Genomic DNA, 24,040 nt, shown 5'->3' with positions numbered 1-24,040 from the left:
TGGGTTGGTATAAGCTTCTCTCTTGTTAGAGAACTAATAGGAAGGAAGTGAGTGAATAAGACTTATAAGCCCTGTAACTTTTTATTTATTTAAAATTTAATAGGAAAGGCTGTAACTCTTTAATTATTAATAAGGTACTTACAAAAATATATGTATTTTTACTCCTCAATTCCCATGGATGTGGGATTAGGACTATTCTTTTTACCTTGTTTATTACTTGCAAGTATATATATAATAAGCGTGTGTTTAGTAAAAATTATTTTTGTCAACTTATTTTACTATTCAGTTTATTTTTACTACTATTTATGAGCCTTACTGTACTTTTGGTACTATCCATGAGTTTTATGGTACTATTTTAGCTAATCTTTACTTTTTTCTTTAGTACTTTTAGTAAAATTTTTTCAATTTTAACAAAATAAGTCGATCCAAATTGATCATAAATTTGTGTTTTCCGCTCCTCTCAGCCCTGTTCCTGTAAACAGATTATTATTGTTATTATTATTATTTTTCTGAATTAAACACAATTAATTTCATTGTGCGGTATATGGACTAAAGAGTATTTTTAACATCAGATTGGGTAGTGGGAGTGGTGAATATTGGTTTGTCCATCACATCTGTTCAATAGTGGTTTTGGTGAGTGAATGGTTAATAATGGAGGTACGTACTGTGAATTGAGATAGCACTCCAATTGTCCTCTAACTCTTGATCACCTTAACCCACAACCTGTGAAGTTGTTGTCTCCTTGTGAGTTACACCAATATATAGTTATTAATTTGGACGGTTTATATCTGTCTTTTATCACCGTTGTGATTCGTATTATCCTCCTAGTCTTTGATATTTTTGGTTGGAGGGAAATAAATTGTTTCAGATGACATTACAAAAACGTTAGTGGTTCAGATTTCAGAGTGTATGTTTTACACAATTGACAAGATTCTCATTTCTTAAATATGCCTGGTTGGTTCGTATGCTCTAATGGGTTCCACACAAGTTGTCTACTTTCCAACTCTTTCTATTTATATGTGACTTTTGCCCATTTGGGATTTATGGGAGATTGAGTTTTTTACCTGAAGACATTGGGAAAAAGAAGAAGAAGAGAATTTTCTGGCCATGGATGAAAACTCTGTTGAAAGGCCTCTTCTTTTGAGCAGAGGCGCTGAGAGAGTGAAGAAGACACCTTTCTTTGTGTCATGGGCCAAGTGGATTCTCAAGTTTGTAATATGGGTTATTTTCCTTGCATGGGCTGCCCTTATTTTCTTCATCCCAGCACAGATTGTCAATGAAGCTTTTGAGAAATGGGCTCAACTCACCAGTGGCACTGTTTTTGGGATTACAGGTTGGTACCTTTTATTAACTTGTTATTCTTCTTTTGTCTCCCCCCCACCACACGATTCTTATCTGCTTGGTGGGCTCTGGTGTTGCAAAAACTGCAGGAAGCATATTTTTGGTGTTCAGTGGTCCAGTTCTTATTATTGCATTCCTTTCAATAGCTTATCTCCTCATCTCTGGGGAAGAGGAGCTCCACGAGTATGTATTTTTATATAGTGGAGATAGTTCTTATGTTCTCTTTTTTCTATGCTAACCTAAGAATTTATTCTTTTCCTTCAATCTCTGTATGTTGAGCTTAACCTTTTAATTAAATGGATAGCTTGTTTTGTAACTTAGAACCTTTCTTTGTAGGAGGAAGGCCTCAACAAAACCAAGATTCCGCTTGTGGACTTTCCCTGTTCTTGTGGATGGCCCATTTGGGGTTGTTTCTGCTACCGAGCTGATTGGAATTGTCCTCTTTGTTGTGTATGTTATCTGGGCTGTGTATGCATATACCACACAGATACTCAGCGTTATATCTCAGTCCCAGTTGACTTTAAAACAGAAGAGGTACAATATTTTATATGTTTTTCGTGATCTATTGTTGCCTTTCTTGGTGTTGGTGGCTTTGCTTGTGTGTCATTTTTATCAGCAGAAATTAGCTGCTTACTTCCATTATATTTCCTATTTGAAGTACTTTGACACTTTTATCCTGTGACTTTTCAAGTAGGGTCTTCATTGGTTCTTTTTATTGAGTGTAGTTGAAAATGAATTTCCACTTATGGTCAATACGTACTATTTGTGTGTTCCTTATTTTTCTTTTTGTTTATTATACTTCTTTTAGTTTTTTGTCATCATGAAACATGTTGTATATGAGAAACTTTAATTCTTTACGGTTAGCATTTGCTCTGTAAAATTTTTAAGTTCTTTTTATTCAGTACATGAAGATTGGTTTCTTCGGCTGAGAGTCCTACTTAATTTGAAATTTTCAGTTGTTTCATTTTGGAATATCTGGGACTTCGCTTTGGTACCATTGGATTATATTGCTTGGCATTTTTGTTTCTTCCGGTTGCAAGGGGATCGGTTCTTCTCCGCCTTATAGATATCCCTTTTGAGCATGCAACAAGATATCATGTGTGGCTTGGACATCTCACTATGGAGCTGTTTACTCTCCATGGACTATTCTATATAATTGCATGGACAATTGAGGGCGACCTTCTACAAGAAGTGAGTGCTAGCGGTGTAATTCTTTTACTTGTGTATAGCTTAGCTATATTTATAAATATGTGTTTCTCTTTTGCTTGTATATATATGTATTTGTTTGTTTGTTTTCCAGGAGAAGAATACATGTATATTCACTGAAAATTGAATTATCCTCCTGCTACACACTCACACACACACGTGTGTGTGTGTGTATTCTTTATAGCATACAATAAGAATGCAAGGGAAGGGGCAACCGCAATAGAAAATGGAAAAATAGAAATGACAAGACTAGAGAAATTCTATGATAAAGTGCTGTGCTGTAACAACTATTATTGATGGGGAAATGCTGTGCAGCAGTAACAACTATTATTTTTCTTTGAAAATGATCCCTTATGCTGTTAACTTCTGCTTTGGCTGTTCATTCACAATTCGTTGGTTAAAAATTTTTATTTATGACTCATGCACAAATTACCTTGAATTGTCAGTTTCCAGTGCTTGATTAGTAAAATACAAATTAAGCCGGGGACAGAAATTATGGGAAGGTAGAGATAGCTATTTGATCACCATTAAGATTGGCTGTAGTTTCACATAATGGCCGCCTTCGTGTTACTCTTGTTGGAGTAAGCAGCGGGATCAGAATCCTGATGAAAGATGGACTAGCTGGGATTGAGGTGGGAGTTGCACTTTAAAATGGATTCATTCTTGAGAAGTTCTGCTTGAGGTCTGAGATGGTGCACCATGATGGTTAATTTTGGGGGTGAGATATAGCATTTCAACCAGTAGACATAAGGTTCTTAAGGGTAACTAAAAGCAGGCTTACAAAATATGGTTATGTGGTGGCAATCTTTATTCATGTTCATTATACAAATAACAAGGTAATTGTTCAAAGACACAAGCACAACACAATAAACTGTTCCAGAATGGGATTTTGTGATTGTTTTGTGGTTAAATCCCTGTAAACCTTTTATGTTAGACTAAAGTACACTTTTGTCCCTTAGAGTTTTGGATTATTTTCATTTTGACACTTTATATTTCAAAATTATCATTTTGTCGCATTATGTTAGATCCTGTTTAAATATTGACCTTTTTTGTTCCAATTTCATTTCATGAAGGACCAAATAGAAAACTAAATCAAACATGAAGGGCAAAATGAAAATTTTGAAACATAAAGGGCCAATATGAGAACAAAATCAAACATAAAGACCAAAATGAAAGTAACTCCATGCTTTAAGGGCCGAAAGTGTACTTCAGTCTCTATGTTATGACGCAAATTCTTGAAAGCTATACATTTCCTTAAAGAAGGTATGCACAATAGAATTTATGATGGAAATGAACTTTGGTAAACGGTTTATGGAATGCAAATGTCATAACTCAAGTAGATGCACTTCAATAACTCTTGATCATTATATCATATTGATAGTCTTGCTTAGACTAATGCGAAGGTTTTCTCTTGAACTTTGCTGGGTTACTTTATAGTATACTAAACATTTTATTATTATAGTAGACTAAACTTGTTTTGATTTGTAAATACTCTTTCTTAATCAGTTGATAGATCATGTTGATGTTCTTTCTTAGACTGATGCTAAGGCTGTCTGGTGAACTTTGCTGAGTTACATCATAGTAGACTAAACTTGTTTTATTATAGGAGACTAAACTTGTTATGATTTGTGTTATTCTCCTTGATTTTTGCTAAAATTATCTTCTTCTTTTTTTCTTTTTAATGAGCACACAGAAACATGGAAAGAATGGTACTAATGTAAAAGTCATTGACCAGAATTTTTTGATGACCTTTGGTTCCCGTCCATGTTGTCTTATTCATGTGACAAAAACTTGTGATGCTACCTAGTTCTTGGTAACCTGAAATATTTTATGTGCAAATACATGAGAATAGAAGTGAGTCCCTTTAGTCTTGGCTTGTACTTATAATCTTTTAGCTTATGTAGTGCTTGGTATTTCTTTATGCATGCACCAGTCTGATAGCTGAGTCTTGTACTTATATGTGCGGTTACATGGTCACATTACTGCAGCTGTGTTTATTTGTATCTCTGATTAATTTGATCCACATCACACAGTCTGTTCCATTTTCAGTTCAAGCCATTTTTGAATTTAGTAGAATCTTCTAAAATTAATTGAGAGATTAGTAAGTCATTAAGTGGCATCACAGAAGAAAGGCGAGAAAACCATCTCCTTTGTGAATCTTGTCAATGTCCTAAACCATATGCTTTTTCTTCATTCATAGAATGTATCTAAGAATTCCCTCATGGAAAGAAATAGAAGGTCATATGAAGATAAGAATGGTACTTATATCTTTAATTGTCTCATGCAGATATTGGAGTGGAAAGATATTGGTGTTGCCAATCTCGCAGGAGTTATAAGTCTGGCAGCTGGTCTATTGATGTGGATGACATCACTTCATCCAGTGAGAAAGCAAAAATTTGAGTTGTTCTTCTACACTCATCAACTATATGTAATCTTTGTTGTCTTTTTAGCTTTGCATGTTGGGGATTTCGTTTTCAGTATAGCTGCTGGAGGAATATTTCTTTTTATTCTTGACCGCTTTTTGAGATTCTGCCAATCACGAAGGACTGTTGATATAATTTCAGCCAAGTGCCTGCCTTGTGGAACTGTGGAATTGATGCTTTCAAAACCTGGAAGTAATACTAGTTCCCCTCAATTTTGTAGTTTCCTTGTTTATCCGTTCTTACCCTATCTGATACTTTTCCTTCTTGACAATGTAGATCTGCGTTACAATGCCCTCAGTTTTATTTTCCTTCAAGTTCGAGAATTATCTTGGCTGCAGTGGCATCCTTTCAGTGTTTCATCTAGTCCTCTGGATGGTAAATATCATTTATCCGTTCTCATAAAGGTTCTTGGGGAATGGACAGAAAAGCTCAGAGGAAATATTATGAATAGTTCTGAAGCTGATCTACATCTCCAACCTCAAACAAAGATAATAGCTTCTGTTGAGGGGCCTTATGGGCATGAATTACCATATCATTTGATGTATGCACCCAACCAATCAATTTCACTAGAATTTACTAGATATCAAGCTTAATTTTAAGTTTCATATTATTATCTTCTATTTTATGAACTGACTTCACCATTTGATTCTCTAGGTATGAAAACCTTATTTTAGTAGCAGGTGGCATAGGAATTTCACCATTTCTAGCAATCTTGAATGACATTCTCCATCGTACTCAAGAAGGAAAACCTTGTTTGCCTCGAAACATCTTGATTGTTTGGGCTGTGAAAAAATCAAACGAGCTTCCTCTTCTTTCTACCAATGATATGGAATCAATCTGTCCATTTTTCTCGGATAAACTAAATCTTGAGATTCGTATTTTTGTCACTCGAGAATCTCAACCTCTACTGGTATGCTTAGTTATGCTCTCACACCCTTGTGCTATTGTTTTGTATTTAATATTATCATGTTCATGTCGTGGTATTTAATGGTTGTTAATTACTTGCAGGAAGAGGGTCAAGTACACGAGGCTACGAACTCTTCTCCTCCTACATCTGATAGCAGTAGCATGTCAGTTTTGGTTGGTACTGGAAATAATGTATGGTCTGGACTATATGTTATCTCATCTACATTGGGCTTTGTTATCATAATATATTTACTGGATATTTTCTATATAAACCCCTATGAGATATCTTCATGGTGGTACAAAGGGCTTCTCTTTGTAATTTGTATGCTTGCAAGTGTCTTTATCTTTGGGGGTATCGTGGTTGGTTTATGGCATCTTTGGGAAAGACAAAATGCAGCAAAGGAGGCATGCAAGGATGATAGGATTATGGTTGAGAAGATGCAGAATAATGACATTGTAGCTCATAAGGATTCATGTCAGCAAAAAGTTGCGAGTTTAACCAATTTGTACTATGGTTCAAGACCGAATTTCAAAGGTATGGCATCTCAACTTTTGTTCAAAACATAAATTGAACGAATAATATAACGACAATAATGGTGAAAACAACCAAATTTTAGTCCCAAGAATAACAACAGACTAGTCAAGGTTAGCCACATGTATTCTTGCTAGTAAGGGGCGCCTTAATGTGTGCCTATAGTAGATCCATTCATAATAAAGTGACTAAATTTTACACAAGTTATCAACCTACCATATCCCTCCTCTATTTTCCAAGCTAAGGACCAGTTGTGAACAAAATATATAACATAAACAGATGGAGTAAAACTAAAAGAATCCTGTAGGAAAAAAAAAAATCTTAATAACGAAGTTTTACCTTTTTAGTTGTACTACACTAAAGGCTTTCTTGATATGCCCTTTCCTCTGTCTTACTGTAGGTATTTTTGGGGATATATCAGAGAAATGGGGCTGCGTTGATGTTGGTGTCATTGTGTGTGGTCCTCCAACTCTTCAGACAAGTGTTGCTAAAGAAATCAGGTCACACAATATCAGGAGACAACGCTATCATCCAATCTTCCATTTCAACAGCCATAGTTTCGATCTGTAGGCACCGCCTTCATCATCTCATATTTCCTTTAATGTAATCAGTTAGCTTAGAAGCTAAATAAGCTCTATTGAAATGTATATATATTCATAAAAACATACATAAAAATATATGTATGTGTATATGTTTTTATATATAACTACGTATATATGCTTTTCTTTATGAATATATGCACTTATACATAATTGTTGGGTTATAGATTGACCCCGGTTAATTAATTTAATTACCCAAGTTAATTAATTAGGTTAAATTATATGCAATATGGTGGAGGCACCAACAAATCAGAATTCTAATTTAGAGTGCAGTGGAAAATAAATTTGACACAGTGATTTATTGACTAATGGGAAAACTTTTACAAGAAAAAAACCCCACCGAGTGAATTTTAGGTCACCACTCATAATAATCAACTAATCAAGTGTTAAGTTATGTTTTTTAATAACAATTATGTTGGCTGTATTTCCCGATAAAAGTATTGTAATTTCATTAATTTATTTCCTTGCATTTTTTGGGATTTGATTATAATGAGTTTAGTCTTAAATAGTGAAGATTTGCGACTAACTCGCGATTGACTCGAGAGTGCAAAACTCGTGAAAGTTACAAGAGGAGCACATGAGAAAGTTCGATAGTTAAGATATCTCGCAAGATGACCTAACAACTGGGATTTTAAGTGTGATTTTTTCTATCTTTCACCCACTTTATATATACTTTCATTATCCACAAAATTGTAAGGACGCCATTAGAGAGAAAACCCTAGAGATTGGTTTTCACAACACCCACATTTTTTAGAGAGCTACTCATCCTTAAGTAAAAAATCATTGTAGTCTCTTATCCTCCTCTCTCCCATTGTCATACCTTGGGAGGAGATTGTTAAATCCAAACCACATCCATTTAGAGTGTAGAGAGTATTTTAGAGCTTAGGAAGTATTGGGTCTTTGCCAAAAAAAGCCGGTGACACTGATGGTGCAATTAGGCGGTATTGTGGGACCTGAGAAGTTAGTGAAGACAAGATTTGGTGAAGTCCGTTGGTAGCTGGGGCTTAGAGGGATCAAGTACATTTGGTAGATTAGGCTTGGAAGGTCTTTTCGATATCCTTGTACTCCAACTTATTCACTAGTGGATCATTTTGGCTTGCTCGCAGAGAGGTTTTTATGTTGAGTTCTTTGGTTTTTCTCTTCAATAACACATCGCGGTATTATCTTGAGTTTGTAATCCTTTTCCTTATTGCCCTTTACATATTTGCCTTGTACATGTTCATCCATGCAATTATTGAATGCTTTGATTAATTAATTTGCTAGTCACATATAAGATTAAAATTAATCAAGCCGAAATTAAAATTTGGGAGTCTTAATTAACTCTAGCATTTAAAATATCGAGCTTTTAATTAGTATCAGAACAGATACATTTATTTTTGTTTAATTACTTAAGTGTGATCCTTGATCCTTTGTTTTAATTGCCATGGATAATGCTTTATGTGCTTTTTTGCATGGTGTTGATGATATTGAATGTAACATGCCATGTGTTTGTGAAAATGCCTCTATAAGTGTTTATTCTCATGATTGTGATGCCATATTACATGACTCTTAGGTGTTTCTAAAAGTGTAAATGTCAAAATATTGAAGAAAAAGGCTTTGAAATTTCATGAAAAACTCAGCAAGTTTTTTCATGAAAAGGATACCTTAACCGCTAAACTTGATGAATCTAACAAGTTGGTTGAAAAGTATAAGAAACTAGCTGAACATTCTTTTGAAAAGTTGAAAGAGTTTGAATGTTTGAATATGGACTTGAATGCTAAACATTTTTTTGTCTAACAAACTTGTTGATAATCTTAAATGTGAAAATGAATCTCTTAAGATGCATGCCAAGTGTTTGGTTGCCGAACCTATTGCTAAAAAGGAAGAAAATCTTTGTCGCAATCTTGTTATGAAACTCAATTTTGTGCCTATTGTGAGTTCCATCTCAAAAGACAAATTGTTGTTGTGGTCCCCAAACTGGATAAACGATTTGGGCTCCCAATTTATTTATTTGTGGGTTTCCTCAGAATCCTATGGGTAGTTGCTTCAAACGCAGCTTTGACAGTCCAATTTCTGTTATCTCTCTGATTTTAATTCCAACACCCCATTTCTTTCTAATCTCTCTTCTTCTTTTCTCCCAACTTTCCCCTATTCACTCCCTTAGTTTTCTTTCCCCCCTTTTTTCCTAGATTTTCCAACCCTCTATTTGTCTGCCCTCACTCCCTTTATATAGTCTCTCCTTAGTGGGGTTCAAATTATTACTTTTTCACTAGTTCCCATGCAATCCCACTTTTACTCGAAATTCCTAGAAACAATCATGTCTTTTGAAAATTCTCTTGAAACTTGCTTTAGACGCCAAATTGCGTTTGGTAGTGAACTCCCCAAAGGCACTAATAGTACTTGGGAACTGACCAGAATTTAACCATTTCCTTGTGAATCTCCCACTGTCTTAATAGTCGGTAGTGAGCCTAACTCAGCCCGAACACTGTGGTATTCCCTAAATTATACATTCTAGGTCATTACATACTTATCGTTGTGCTGGGCCTATTCCTACAGGGTTTAGGCCCAGCTCAATCTTTTGAGCCAACATTGGCTACTCAGGCCGATTTTAGGCCTAAGTTAAGTGGGCCGATACTGATTACCTGGGCCTACCCCTTACAATAGCCCTCCACGATCTTATGTTCATGAAGTGGAGATGGGATTGGGGATTCCTGCTTCGGGGGTTGGCTAAGTTTCCCAAAAACAACAGTTATATCTCGAGAAGACAAAACGTCACTTAATTAATACAGTAGACATGATAGCTCACTTTTTATGCGCGCGTGACAACATCTGTTACATCAGATGGTCAAGATGATCTGACGCTTTGATTACCGAGGCATGCGTGAAAATAAACAATGACAAGTATTAATTAATTTATGGTAGTTGCATTAAATGATCTTTTTTCCTATAAATACTGTTGGGAAATTTAGACCCTGGTTGATAGAATTAACAAGTTTTAAACCCAAGTTGTTAATTAGATTAATTATGAATAAACCTTATTAAAACAAACAAACATCAATATCATGTCAAAATCATGCAGTGGAAAAGTAAATAAGACAAGATATGATAACCTAGGAAAACTAATGAAACAAACTAGTTTCACAATAAAAAACCTGGGGGGAAACCTTCTCAAAAAGCAATCCACTATAGTAAAGAAAAATTTTAGATATAGTATAAAACCTTTATCCCTAGACTCTACAATCCTCGTAGATGAACTTACAGCAGAAACCTTCTACCGCTTTAGAACCTCTGAACTCTTCAATATATGAATGCCACCCTTTTTGCACAGATTCTAGTACGTGACTAACCAAAGATGCACAGCTCCCAGTACGTGACTAACACACCAACTTAAATAAGATGTTGGCTACAAAGCTCTTCACTTTATTAACAATGAAGATCAAGAAGCACTTGGTTACAAAACCCTAAGGCGCAAAGACACAGTAGCTTCTTTCAGAGAGAATAAGGCATCAGTCACCTTTTGCTTGTGTTCTCCTTGTATTTTCTTATATGATGGCCTTTAAAATAAGCCTTATATATGTCTAGGGTTGTGAGAAAAGAAAGCTCAAACACATAATTACGGATTAGAAGAAAACAGAACAAAAAAATCTATTTCTTTTAAACCTTGACAGATAGCCATTTGTCGTGCAGTTGTCGAGCTTTTGTCGAGCCGCGGGGTTGGAATAGCTCTTCAAGCTCGATAGATGCTAGCTATCGAGCTTTAATGAACTTGCACTTTTCAGCTTGAATCTTAGATAGACTTGCATGGTTTTAATACTTGATCTTGAAACAAGATTTCTTGAAGTATTAAACACATCCTAGATCTACCCAAATACAAATGACGTGCGTTTTGTCAAAGGATTAGCTAATTACATAAAATAGTGACATATGTTCCTAACAAGTGAATCACATTTGTCTTAACAATCTCTCTCTCTGGCAATCTGTGACAAAACCACAACAAACAAATAAATATATGAAAGAAGTCATAAATCACTCAACTCATATTTACTTGTTGAATACAATAAAATCTATCCTAATACAAACTCTTGAAAAACTTTGCAAGAAGAGAGTTTATGGCAAGTAGACTTTGACAACCTGTATTTATGAAATACTTTAAACAAAACTCATCAAGGCATCTTAGTGTAAAACAGAAATAATAGATTGCATACAAGTAAAGAAACATGTGTATAAAGAGAGAAAAGAAACAACACATGTAGAGGTAGGTGAAAAAGACATACATCAGCATATAAATATATATATCAAAGATGAGCACAATGTATGTAAACATGGTAACAAGACCCGTGTACAAGAAGAAGAAAGTAAGCACTCCCCCTAACAAGAAGAAGGAAGTAAGCTATCCATCCAGTGAAATCTGACATTCTCAAATGCGATTATAGGGGGTACTTGGTCAGCACCCATATTGTATGTGCTTTAAAATAATGTGGCAGCTTCCTTGAAACATGCACCAATGCTAGTGCCATTTTCTCTAGCAGCAAATACTGAGTCTCTACATCCACCAACATTTTGCTGAGATAATACACTGGTCTTTGGATCCCATCCTGATGTCTTAGCAATACTGAGCTTATTGCATGGTAGGAAATCGCCAAGTACATATACAATTCTTCTTTGGGCTTGGGTTGGGATAAAATAGATGGGCTAGTCAAATAAGACTTTAAGCCCCTGAACGTCATATCACATTCCTTTATCTACTGAAAACCCTTCCACTTTTTCAACAACTGAAAGAATGGTCTACACCTATCTACTGATCTTGAAACAAATCGATTCAAGGCGATAATCATCTCGGTGAGTCTTTGCACTTTTTTGGTGTTACCGAGTGGGTTAAGTTGTTGAATTGCTGTAATCTGGTTGGGGTTAACCTTTATTCCTAGGGTAGTTATCATATAGCCCAAGAACTTACTCGACCCCATACCGAAGGCACATTTGTTTGCATTGAGGCGCAACTTGTGTTGCCTCAATATTTCGAAAACCTCGACCAGATTTGATACATGCCCTTCACTCTTCTTACTCTTCCCCACCATGTCATCAATATAAACTTCTACTGTGTCCCTAATCTGATCCTTGAACATTTGTGCAACCATTTGTTGATACGTAGTTCCTGCATTTTTTAGCCCAAAAGGCATCACTGTGTAATGGTAATTACCTTCGGGCATGATAAAAGAGGTTTTCTCTTGATCCTCAGGCGCTAAAGCAATCTGATGATAGCCTTGAAAGGCATCCAAAAAACTCGTTCTTTGGTGTCCAACTATAGCATCCACCAATTGGTCTATCTTTGGTAAAGGGAACGAATCATTGGGGCATGCTCAGTTGAGGTTGGTAAAATCAACACAATCTCTCCATTTCCTATTTTTCTTTTTTACCACCACTGTATTTGATAGCCATTAGGGGATAAACACCTCCTTAATAGTCCCCGCCTGCTCCATGTGTGGCTTTGCCGACCTCCTTGGTTTCTGTTTTTTTGGTGGGACTAGGGGATCTACATTCAACTTATGTGTAATGAAGGCTGGGTCCACCTAGGCACCCTATACGGATTCCATGCAAACACGTCAAAATTCTGTACCAGTGACAAAAGAACTTCCACCTGATCTTCTACTTGCAAGCTTTTTCCTATCTAAAAATACTTATCAGTGTAAGGCATATTTCGTATTTTAATCAATTCCTCCACATTGTCCACCCCATTTAGGCCCTCAGGGCCCTATAATTGCTATAATTGCTTTGCTTCGACTTGCTCCTTCTGCCTAATCTCATGGTTTATCACAACCACCAAGCATTGTCTTACTACCTTTTGGTCGGCATGGACCACAGCGACCCCATCTTCAGTGGGAAATTTGATCTTCTGATGCAATGTAGATGGTATTGCTCCCATAGCATGATTCTAAGGCCATCCTAAAATCGCCGTGTATGGTGAAAAGGCCACTATGAAATTTACCTTGACCTCCTTTCTTCGGTTATCACTGAGAGTTTTATCTGCCCCCTCGGGCAACACTACTTTCCTATCAAATCCTACTAGCGGTGTGTCATATTTACTCAAATCTTCAGGCTTCAACCCTAGTCCCTTGTACAGGTCGAGATACATGATCTCAGCCCCGCTCCCTTGGTCTATCATGACTTTTTTCACTAAGAATCCTCCAATTTGTGAAGTCACCACTAAGGCATCATCATATGGTTGCGACGTTCCTTCCAAGCCCGCTTCACCAAAGGTGATCGAGCCTAAATTCTTCCTAGGCTTCTTCTCAGGTTGACATTCCGCCTTTATATTGGGCGGGGTCACTACACTTAGTATGCCCCTCCGACAACTCACATTTACACCAATGGAAGTTGCATGAATGACCTCAATAATTCCCAAGGGTGGGGGAAGTGTATTACCTTGGCTTCCCGAACCCTGGCCTATATTTTCCCCTCCTTGCCCAACCACATATTCCTTTAAATGCTCTAACTTTACGAGCTGCTCAAAGTGGTCCTTTAGGACAGGACATTGCTTGGTAGTATGATCTTTCTCTCTGTGATAAGTACAGTACAAGCTCTGATTCCCTGTGGTCAGTTCCCCGCCCATCTTTCCTGGCCAACGAAAGTAAGGCTCATTCTTAACACGCTCAAGGATCTTATAGACAAGCTCCTTAAAAGTCACATTAACGCCCTCGGTCTGCTACATCAAATTTAGACTCGGGGCTCTTAGTTCCTTTCTGGTTCTCTGCTGGAATCTCTTGGGACGAGAATCTCTGTTGTACTAGGAAGAGGCCAGGGCTTTTCCTTTGCCCTGCAGCTTATTGTCCACCAACCTCTTATGTTCCTCAATCCTTCTCATAAGTTGGTGCATGTTCTTTGGAGGACACATGGTTAAAGAATCTCTTAATTCTAACTCCTGTGGGAGTCTAAGCCTGAAGGTATTGGCGGCCATCTATTCGTTCCCTCCTCCTATTTCATTATACAACTCCTAGTACCTATTTGCATACGATCGGGAGGTCTCTCCATTTTTCATCCTCATGGATAGCATCACATCGATCGTTTGAGGGACCTTACTACAAGTAATGAATCGTGCCCCGAACACCTACATCAACTGCTTGAAACTGCAAATGAAGCCTTTTCTTAAACCATTAAACCACCTCATTGTCGTGGGCCTGAGAATGGACGGGAACACTTTGCACATCAGTCCATCATTCTAGGAATAAAATGACATCATCTGAATCTAGTGGCTAACATGCTCCATCGAATCAGTTTTTCTATCATAAATGGTAAATGGTGGGCAGGTGTAATGTCTTGGCATTTTTTAAAGTGATTTTCATGGGTCTTTTGTTTTAAATTTCTTCCATCTTCTCCAAACCTCCTATTTCAAAGTTTCTACATTAAAACCCAACCAAATTGAATTTTTTTTCATTCCATTAACATCTCTAAGGTAATCTTTAACATTTTTTATTGATTCTAAACCTTAGATTATGTTTTTGGGGGTTTTATGTTCATAGTTGGGATTTTCACCATAGGGGTTGGGAAAATTTAATTTTTGTCAAAATTTTTGTATGGGTTATGTTTCTTTTGTTTATTTTCTTTGGATGTTGGCCCCTTATGGCAATTAGAACATGTATTTAGGGCAGATTTCACCATATTCATGCATTTCATCATATATAGGGTGTTAGTGTGCATGTTAGGTGTTTGATGAAATACTTCTTAGGCATTTTTTCACTTGTTTGGACTCCGATGAGTACCAAAATTTGGGGATTTGCATATTTCCTCTTTAGGAACATGTTTGCTTCATTGGTTGTGTATTTTACACAGCTTGCCCCACATGTGCATTTCTCATGCCTTGCTCATGCATTGCACATAGCCACCAAATGTACACATCTTTGCCATCGTTGCCATGCCTTGCTTAAGATCTTGTTTACACATCTTATTGATCATTTTTCATCCTTAGCATGTCATGTTTACTTTATGCTTTGTAGCATTTTGTATTTAAGGTGTTTTGCCTTTTGTTTGAGCTTCATTTCTTTCCCTTATCCTTGTTCATATCTTCATTTTCCCCCTCCTTTTTTGTCTATCTATCTATTCTTGACAAAAAGGGGAGAGTTTTGTCATTTCTATATGACTCTTGTACACATTCATAGGGGGAGAAATTCCATAGGGAGATGCATATACCAAGAGGGAGAAGACATTGTTTTTATGAGAAGAACTTGTTTTGTTTTGTTTTATATTATGTTTGTCTTCTTGTTTTCTTTATGGTGCTTTGAGCTTCTATTAGTATCTATGATTTGTTGTTCTCATTGCATTGTATTTATGTGTTGGACATGCAGACATTCTTTATGTCTTATGCTTTATTGGTTGCATGTTTGGATGATCATTTGCATTGTTAAGTGATCATTGTAGTCATTTCTTAATAATTGTTCTTGTTTGATCAAGTTGTTTTTTAATTGTAGTTGTTTGGTATCTACTTGATTGAAATTGACTTCTTATTTTATACTTGTCCTTTATTACTGAAGACTTTACCTTGAAGTTATTGTGCAGGTGTTTCGAGATACATATATTTTGTTCCAAGTTTGTCATAGGTTTTAGATTTAGGTATGAGTGAGTTTTGCTATTGTTCCCAAACTCACATTTATGTCTAGGAAGCATCTTCGAACATCCTATGACAAAGAAAAGTATAGGAATGGAGACTCATTTGTTGCATACACTGATCATTACAGGTATGCTTTGATTAAAGTGGAAAGAGAAGTGGATCTACAGTCACTTTCTCAAACTTGCATTCCTACAGTTTTTAGGGATGGAGCATAAGGTCCCATTCTAATTGGCTTTGGGGATGTGTGTGATCCTTTAGTTCGAGAATTCTTCTCGAATGCAATTGTCTGTGACGGGTATTTGGATTGCTAAGTTAGAGGAACATAATTTAGGGTCCCTCTTACCATTAATCGAGATCTTCTTCAAATTAGTCCAGTGGTTTCAGAGTCTTCTCTTCCTTATGATGAGCGAAGGACCGTGATTGCAATTGCAGTAATAGATCTTAGTGGTGAACAAGATAAATGTAATGTTCAGACCATGCACACTACTAGCTTCAATACAGAAGTCAGAGCTCTTACCTACATCATGATCTTCAACTTCTATCCTATCAAGAATTTGACAACCTTGTCGCAACCAAGAACTTTGTTCCTTCACATTCTCTTCAAAGGGAAGGACATTGTTATTTGTGCTCAGCTCTACCATCTACTTACCAAGCATGTCTGGAAGAGGAAATCAAGGATGACTCTACCGTTGGCAGGTTTGATCATGAAGATTTTTCTCGTGCATAATGTTGATCTTCCATCTGGTTGGGCTCCTATGAAGAGGGAGGATCCTATTTCAGCAATGAACATGACAAGAAGTAGAGCTCGCCTTCCGAGTGTTGAAAAGTAGCAAAAGAGGAAGAAGTCTCAAGCTAAAGCATCTACGGCTATTGGTAGCGATACTGATGATAAGATTGATTAGTTCACTCTTAAAGGATATGACATTCCTCCTCCTTCACCTTAGCCACAACATCAGGCTCCAAATCGCCTTGATCAAATTCTTGCAAGAATGGACCATAGCAAAGGTCCATTGATGATCATACGGCTTACTCTTGAAATCAATTTTCATACCTCCAAGAGCAAGTTACCTTCCTCTCAGATCGCTTTAAAGATATGGGTGGTCCTGAAGAATAGCATCTTTGGTCATTCCAGTAAAAAAAGGGGAGTAGTATTAGCTTGAGGGGGAGTAGAAATTCTTAGAGCAGCAATTTCATTCTTTTAGTGCTTTATTTATGTTTTCAGTACTTTAGTTTAACTTTGTTTACTTTAGTATGCTATTTATGGTTAATGTAATTGATTTTTATAACCTCTTATGATGCATTCAGTTTTTCTATAGCTTTCTTTTGCCTTTGTTTGCTATATTTGTTAGGTTCTAAGTACTTAGGAACTAATGTATTAGAACTCTAATTTGTATTGTTGGCAAACCATGATCAAAATAGGTTTTATAGTCTTGTTTAGACTTGCTCAAAGTGTATGCGTTTTATGTAAAGTTGGAATTGAGTTGTTGCAGAAGTTATAGTATGATTCTGCTTGGCTTAATCGATCGAGAATTAGACTCGACCGATCGAAATTCGGGTAGAACATTTTTCTGCAGAATTTTCCAACTCAGCCCTAAGTTCATATGACGTGTAGGGTTTTATATTTTGTCCTAAGTATAAAAGGGAAAACTCTAGCCACGTTTTAGGTAGCTTCTTTTGCTGTGTGTGTGAATCTTTTGTGAGACCTAGAGGTATTTTCCGTCACACATACTTAGGATTATCAAGAAGGAGAATTCGATTCAAGAACTTGATGATCATTTAGTTGCTGCAATAAAGCGCTTAAAGATATGCAAGTGGGAGTGCTTGTACTTGCTGGGAATCCAAGAAAGAAGTAGTCTGTGGACTTGGAACTGTCATGTGGTCCTGGTAGTAAGTTTCCTACTCGAGATAGCAATAGAATGTTAATGGTCTAAGTCGCTATTGTGTAACCTTCAACTCTTTCATAGTGGATTTAGTTTTACCTTGAGGACCGCTAGGTTAAATCCTCTCCAGGTTTTTACCAATTTGATTTCCTGAGTTATCATATTGTTGTGTTCTTTATTTTCCGCAATTTACAATAATATGATGTGTTTGTGTTAACCTAGATTTAAAATTGGAGTAAGTAATCAACTTGGCTAATTAACTAGGTTAATCTGTTGTGTTTGCTGGGGTCTAAAAACGTACAATATTGTATCATAAACTTGTTGGACATGCACTTAGTTTCACTATGATACAAATTGAAAGCTCACTTGTATAAATACTAGAGCTTAATTAAGACTTAATTGCTTTTAATCTACTTTGTCAGACCGTTAGATGTGCCATTCTACCTCAAAACTAATTTGTGATGAGGAAGACACACTCAAATCTTTTATAGCATTTGACATCACGCTCCATAGGCCTGTTTTTAGAGTAGTTGTAGGGAGTCAAATTGTGGTCCCTCTAACAATCCCTCCCTTACAATGAAACTTGTTAGGACATATGTGAATCAATGTTAGGAACATATGTCAATATAGAATTGACTAATCCTTTGACAAAACATACTTTACTTGTAATTGGGTAGATCTAAAATGTGTTTTATGCTTCAAGGAACAAGGTTTCAAGATCAAGTGTTAAAGCCATACAAGCCTGTCCAACAAACAAGTGATAAAGTGCTGGATTTTAAAGCTCGACAGCTAGTATCTATCGAGGTTTAAAAGGCTACTGAAGCTCGATGCTCGACAGATAAGCTATCTATTGAGATTTATGAAAATCAGTTTTTCAGAGTTGATTTCACTTCAATCCGTGAATATATGTTTGAGCTTTCTTTTCTCATAACTCTAAACATATATGAGGATTGTTTTAAGGGTCATCACAGCTGATGCAACTCAATGCAAAAGTTTTTCACAAGCATATTGTGAACTAGATACATATGCCCTAGTTCATCTTTCTCTTGAAGAAGCTGCTGTGTTTGTACACTGTAGGGCTTTGTAACTAAGAAGCTTTGTGATCTTCATCATGTGATGAACTGAAGAACTTTGTAGTCAACATCCTTCTCAAGTTGGTGAGTAAGCTGCGTACTAGGATTTACGCATTGAATTGGTTAGTCACTTACTGGGAACCATGCATTAAAAGGAGAGATTGTCACTACAGAACAAGTCCAATTGGGTATTGGGGTAAGGGTTCAACTGTAAGTTGGTATAAGGTACCGAGATTCCTTTACTTGTAATCGCTTGTTGCGATAATAGTGAATTCTTGGGAGTTGTAACCTTAAAATCATCTGGTGGGGTTTTTGCCGTTTAGATTTTCCCCATTCGTAAACAAATCACCGTGTCAATTTAATTTTCATTGCATTTAGTTATTTGGTGATTTTTTTTGCTACCACGCTTATTGCATGCAAATTGAATTAAATGATTAACTTGGCTAATTAATTGGTTTATTCATCATAAAGGGGTCAATATATTCTTGGGTTTTTGAAGAGTTTTTGGGGTTTTTCAAAATTGATGAAGTTTTGGTGAAATTTTTGGGATGAGTTTTGTGTAAATGATCTTAAATGTTCATGCATTGCATCACATTTGCATTTTAACTATATTTTCATGCATTATAGATGTGTGCTATATTTGTTGAATTGTTGTGTGTTGTTAGGTTTGGATTAGGCTAAGCCCATGATATTTTTAAGTTTGCATATCACATGTTTATGCATTTTCATGCATACACACCAATTTTGTTTCTATCTTTTGATACTAAACAGTTTGGTGCTTTTCAGCGTCTCTCTCTCTTTCTCTCTCTCTCTCTCTCACTCTCTCTCATTAGTTGCTCTATGGCACTGAAATGAAAATCCACTCCGTCCCACAACCCTCTTCGTTCTGGGGCATCTTCTTCTTCTTCTGACTCCACTCCTTCTCACGTACGGTTTCCTGATGATAAAGCCCATAAGGACTTTTCGGAGAACTTTTATCGACGAGGCATTCATTCGGTACGCCAAGTTGTTCTATCAGATTTTTCCAATACTGTCCTTCCCACTATCATCTATAGTCGGGGTTGGGAGTCACTGTGTGGCATCCCGGTCACTTATCCCTTCGTGATCATACAGGAGTTTTACTCCAATATGTATAGATTCGATACTTCTGTACCTCATTTTATTACTTGCATTCGAGGTACACGCATCTTAGTTACTTCGGATATTGTATCTGAGGTACTACACGTTCCTAGGGTAGCGCATCTTAACTACCCTAGCTGTAATCTTCTAAGGACAGTGTCCAAAGACGAACTCTCGTCTCTATTTTGTGAGACGCCCTCATTTTCAGGTAATCGTTAAAACACCCATTGTTTGAGCTTTGCAAAAGGTCTGAGATTCCTTAACATGGTGATGACATTCGTTCTCCATCCTTTGTCTCACTATAACTCTATCATAGAGCCACATGCTCGATTTTTGTTATCCTTTCTTGAGGGACTTTTTATTGATTTTCCCTCTCTCTTCATCCTATCCCTCATAGATGTCTATAGGGATACTGCAACCCGTGATAAACTCATTTTTCTTTTGGTTATCACGCGAGTCCTTTGCCATTTTTCTGTCTCTTATCCCGCGTCCCTTGAGTCAGGACATATGTGATTGACTTGTTAGGAACATATGTCACTATTTTATGTAATTGGCTAATCCTTTAACAAAACGCACTTTACTTGTATTTGGGTAGATTTAGGATGTGTTTAATATTTCAAGAAACTGTCTTTCAAGATCAAGTGTTAAAGCCATGCAAGTATGTCGAAGATTCAAGTCTAAAAAGTGCCTATCATTAAAGCTCGACAACTAGCCATCTATCGAGCTTGAAGAGCTGTTCCAGCCCCATGGCTCGATAGCGGCTTGACAGATGGGCATCTGTTGAGGTTTAGGATCTATGTGCTTAAAATTGTTGTTGAGAGATGATTTTGAGAACTTAAAATGTTGTTTGGATCCATGGTTGAGTTGCATGCTTGATTACATTCATATCTGTGTTTTTCTCTTCTTGAAAAACTATTTTTAAGCAATCTTGACAGCTTCTCGACTCCTTCTTGACACCTGGCTATCTATCGAGCTTTTCACCTTCCTCTTATTGCAATCTCGATAGCTTCTCAATGACCAGGTGGATCGATCGAGATTTCTTTTGGATCCTCGATAGCTTCTTGACAGCTGGTAGATCGATCGAGCTTCCTTTAGACGTTTATTGATTTGTCCCTCGACAGATCCTTGACAGTTGAATGTGTTGACGTTTTGTTTTCTTGACACCTATCTCGACACCTCTTGACACCTCTATCTGTCGAGATTTACTGAACCTTTATATATAGGTTTTGTGCGATCCGGTTTTCGTTTCTCTCGATCTCTCTCTCGATAGCTTTGTCTCTTCACCTCCCAAGTTATTCTCTCTCACTCCAAACCTCTTTCCCAATTGATTTTCAAGCTTTTTCAAGGTTTTCTCTTCACTTGGTATGTCTTTTTTCTCTCATTTACATGCATCTCATGTTTTGAAACCTAGGTTTTGGGGTTTTTCAAAATTGATGAGTTTTTGTTGAAATTTTGGGATGGGTTTTTGCTTAAATGAATTTAAAATCTCATACATTGCATCATATAAGCATTATAAAAGTATTATCATGCATTTAAATGTGTGCAAATTGATTGTGTGCTGGTAGGATTAGATTGGGCTGAGCCCATAATGCCTTTTATATTGCATGTCACATGTTTATGCATTTTCCATGCATACGTACTCTCTTTTCAATATATTTTGATATATTTGAACTGCTTGGGACTTTTCTAATTGTCTCTCTCTCTCTCTCCCTCTCTTTTCATTTACGTTAGTCGTGTCTATGGCACCTAAATGTAAGTCTACTTCGTCCCAAAACCCTCTTTGTTCTGGGGCATCCACTTCCTTTAATCCTACTCCTTCACATATTTGGTTCTATGATGAGGATGCCTGTAAGGTCTTTTTAAAGAACTTTTCTCGATGAGGCATTCATTCTAAACACCAAGTCATTCTGGCAAACTTCGCCAACACTGACCTACTCGATGTCATTCACAGTTGGGGTTGGGAGTCACTGTGTGACGTCTCGGTCACATGTCCATCTATGCTGATCCAGGAGTTTTACCCCAACATGCATGGATTTGATTTTTGAGTACCTCTCTTTGACACTTGCGTTTGAGGTACGCACATTGCTGTCACATCATAGTTTGTTGCGGATGTGCTTCGTGTCCCTAGGGTAGAGTTCCCTGACTACGCTGGTTGTAAGCGTCTGAGGACTGTGTCCAAAGATGAGCTTAAATCTGCTTTTTGTGAGTGCCCTTTTGATTGGGGTGAGCAACAGTTCACTTACTGTTCGGACTTTGCAAAAGGTCCTCGGCTTTTGAACATGGTTATGACATTCGTTCTTCACCCTCTTTCTCACTATAACTCTATCACAGAGCCTTGTGCTCGATTTTTGTTGCCCCTTCTTGAGCATCTTACCATAGATTTTCCTTCTCACTTTATCAAGTCTATTCTAGATGTTTATAGGGATTTGGTGTCCCGTGATAAGCTCATCTTTCCTTCGGCTATCATGAGGATCTTACACCATTTTTCTGTTCCGTTTCTAGCGTTCGACCATTTCACTTTCATGTGTGCCATAAACTACGCTACCGTTAAATGCAGCGAGGTGCAGTTTAGGTTGAGGCAGTCTAGGTCAGTAGCTCCTCCTTCCCGTTTGGCTCCATCTCGATCTGCTCCATCCACATTTGCTCCCTCCTCTTCTACAAGCGATGTGTCACTTAGCGACATCATGGCACAGCTTTAACGCATGGATGCTCGCCTTGATACAATCTCTACTGAGTTGTATCAGGTGAACGTTCGTGTCGACCGTATAGCACGATGGCAAGCGGTCATGGGTGGCTTCGCTCTTGAGGCTTCTCCTCCACCTCCTCCAGTGGCTTCTGAGGCTGAGGATGATGATGATGATGATGATGGTGATGATGATGATGCTTCTGATGATGATGATGATGGAGATGCTAGTTCTACCAATAAGATGTCTACTTGACACTGTTATCCTTTGTCACTTGTGACAAAAATGGGAAGTAGTTTTAGATATGATAGTAGTCATTCTTAGGGGGAAAGTTAGTATATTGTACTTTAGTTCATCACAAGACCCGTGTGATGAACTAAAGAACTTTGTAGCCAACAACCTTCTCTAGTTGGTGATTGAAGTCGTGAACTGGGATCCGCACAATTGATTAGTCACATATTGGGAATTGTGCATTACAAGGAGAGATTGTCACTACAAAACAAGTCCAATTGGGTATTGGGGTAAGGGTTCAATTGTAAGTTGGTATAAGGTACTGGGATTCCTTTACTTGTAACCGCTTGTTTTGATAATAGTGGATTCTCGGGAGTGGTGATCTTAAAATCACCCGGTGGGGTTTCTGCCGTGTTGGTTTTTCCCATTCGTAAACAAATCATCGTATCAATTTAATTTCCATTGCATATTTAGTTTAATTGGTAATTTGTTTGTGCTACCACATATCTTGCATGTTAATTTGATTAATTAACAAACATGGCTAATTAATTAATTAATTTATCACAAGGAGTCGATTCGTTTTTGGCCTATCACTTTTCCTAGTCTAACTAGTTTTCGAAGCAAGACTTTTTCAGCTTTTTCTCTTTTTAGAGATTGATGTTTGAAGAGCTTTTTGACAAAAAATTAAATGTGATGAGATATATAAGATCAAGTCTACACATGTATCAAGATCAATCAAGACTATTGGCTAGACATTCGTGACAATCTTGAAGATCTATTTACAACAATCAAACATAGATTTCTAAATTTCACTCACATTTAATATATTTGTATACATAACAAGCTAAGCTCGTAAATACACCGCCATTATTACGAAGGTACTAAGCCAAACTCAACATGTGATACGAACACAAACACAAGTGATCAAACTTTTTGGATTTTATAATTTTTATGTGATTTTGTATTTTTTACTCGCACAAATCAAAAGCAATAAAGTATGATATATATAAAATTTTAACAAAAAGCTAGTAAAAGAAACATGCTAGAGGGAAGCATGATAACCAAAAGATATTGCCCAAAGAAAATGAACATGAGAGCATGCATGAAATTATTTCCCTAAAACATTGGAAAAATTAATGCGTGGACATGGTATAGAAATCAAGCATGAGTACCTTTCTTCACCCACACCGCACAGGTGTTGTGAGTGAGATCCTTAATAGGAGGGGTGCATGAAACATAATGCTCAAATCTCGAGGTGAAGCTAGCTAGGCACAATGATAAGCTATTGAGCATCTCCATGACATCGTCAATGATAAGCTGATCATCAAAATGAACATGAAATTATTTCATGCATCTCCATGTCACTAGTGTATCACAATCCAGTCTTGCCCAAGAAGGCCTTTTGAGATGTTAGGACATTGTCAAGCTTCTTGGTTGTTATGTGCACAACCTTTGCATTTGTTTGGAT

The 24,040-nt window shown here is 36.9% G+C and overlaps 2 protein-coding genes across 3 annotated transcripts; one reads left to right on the top strand and one right to left on the bottom strand.

Moving 5' to 3' along the window:
* The first annotated feature begins 757 nt into the window (after positions 1-757).
* Positions 758-7,137, top strand: LOC115977688 (ferric reduction oxidase 7, chloroplastic-like). 2 transcript variants are annotated; one of them, XM_031099702.1, is made up of 9 exons: positions 758-1,333; positions 1,431-1,524; positions 1,678-1,875; positions 2,298-2,532; positions 4,835-5,162; positions 5,247-5,511; positions 5,625-5,889; positions 5,979-6,411; positions 6,809-7,137. In XM_031099702.1, the coding sequence occupies exons 1-9, from the start codon at positions 1,108-1,110 to the stop codon at positions 6,976-6,978; spliced, it is 2,214 nt and encodes a 737-aa protein (XP_030955562.1). In that variant the 5' UTR covers positions 758-1,107; the 3' UTR covers positions 6,979-7,137. The 2 variants fall into 2 exon arrangements, with proteins under 2 accessions (XP_030955562.1, XP_030955563.1); XM_031099703.1 differs by having other exon boundaries at positions 766-1,333; positions 5,625-5,880.
* A 5,778-nt stretch (positions 7,138-12,915) lies between these two features.
* LOC115974118 lies at positions 12,916-13,593 on the bottom strand. Its single transcript, XM_031094333.1, has one exon. The coding sequence runs from the start codon at positions 13,591-13,593 to the stop codon at positions 12,916-12,918; it is 678 nt and encodes a 225-aa protein (XP_030950193.1).
* Positions 13,594-24,040: the final 10,447 nt, after the last annotated feature.

This window comes from Quercus lobata, chromosome 2, assembly GCF_001633185.2.
Source record: "Quercus lobata isolate SW786 chromosome 2, ValleyOak3.0 Primary Assembly, whole genome shotgun sequence".
NCBI lineage: Eukaryota > Viridiplantae > Streptophyta > Magnoliopsida > Fagales > Fagaceae > Quercus > Quercus lobata.
Note: the sequence above shows the minus strand (reverse complement) of the source record. Positions and strands in the feature narration are given on the sequence as shown.

What these genes read in the sequence shown, in the direction of transcription:
- LOC115977688 (XM_031099702.1), top strand. Translation starts at nt 1,108, where the DNA reads ATGGATGAAAACTCTGTTGAAAGGCCTCTTCTTTTGAGCAGAGGCGCT. An exon ending in CACTGTTTTTGGGATTACAG is followed by an intron (nt 1,334 to 1,430) that starts GTTGGTACCTTT and finishes CAAAAACTGCAG; the next exon opens with GAAGCATATTTTTGGTGTTC. An exon ending in GAATTACCATATCATTTGAT is followed by an intron (nt 5,512 to 5,624) that starts GTATGCACCCAA and finishes TTGATTCTCTAG; the next exon opens with GTATGAAAACCTTATTTTAG.
- LOC115974118 (XM_031094333.1), bottom strand. Translation starts at nt 13,593, where the DNA reads ATGGGCGGGGAACTGACCACAGGGAATCAGAGCTTGTACTGTACTTAT.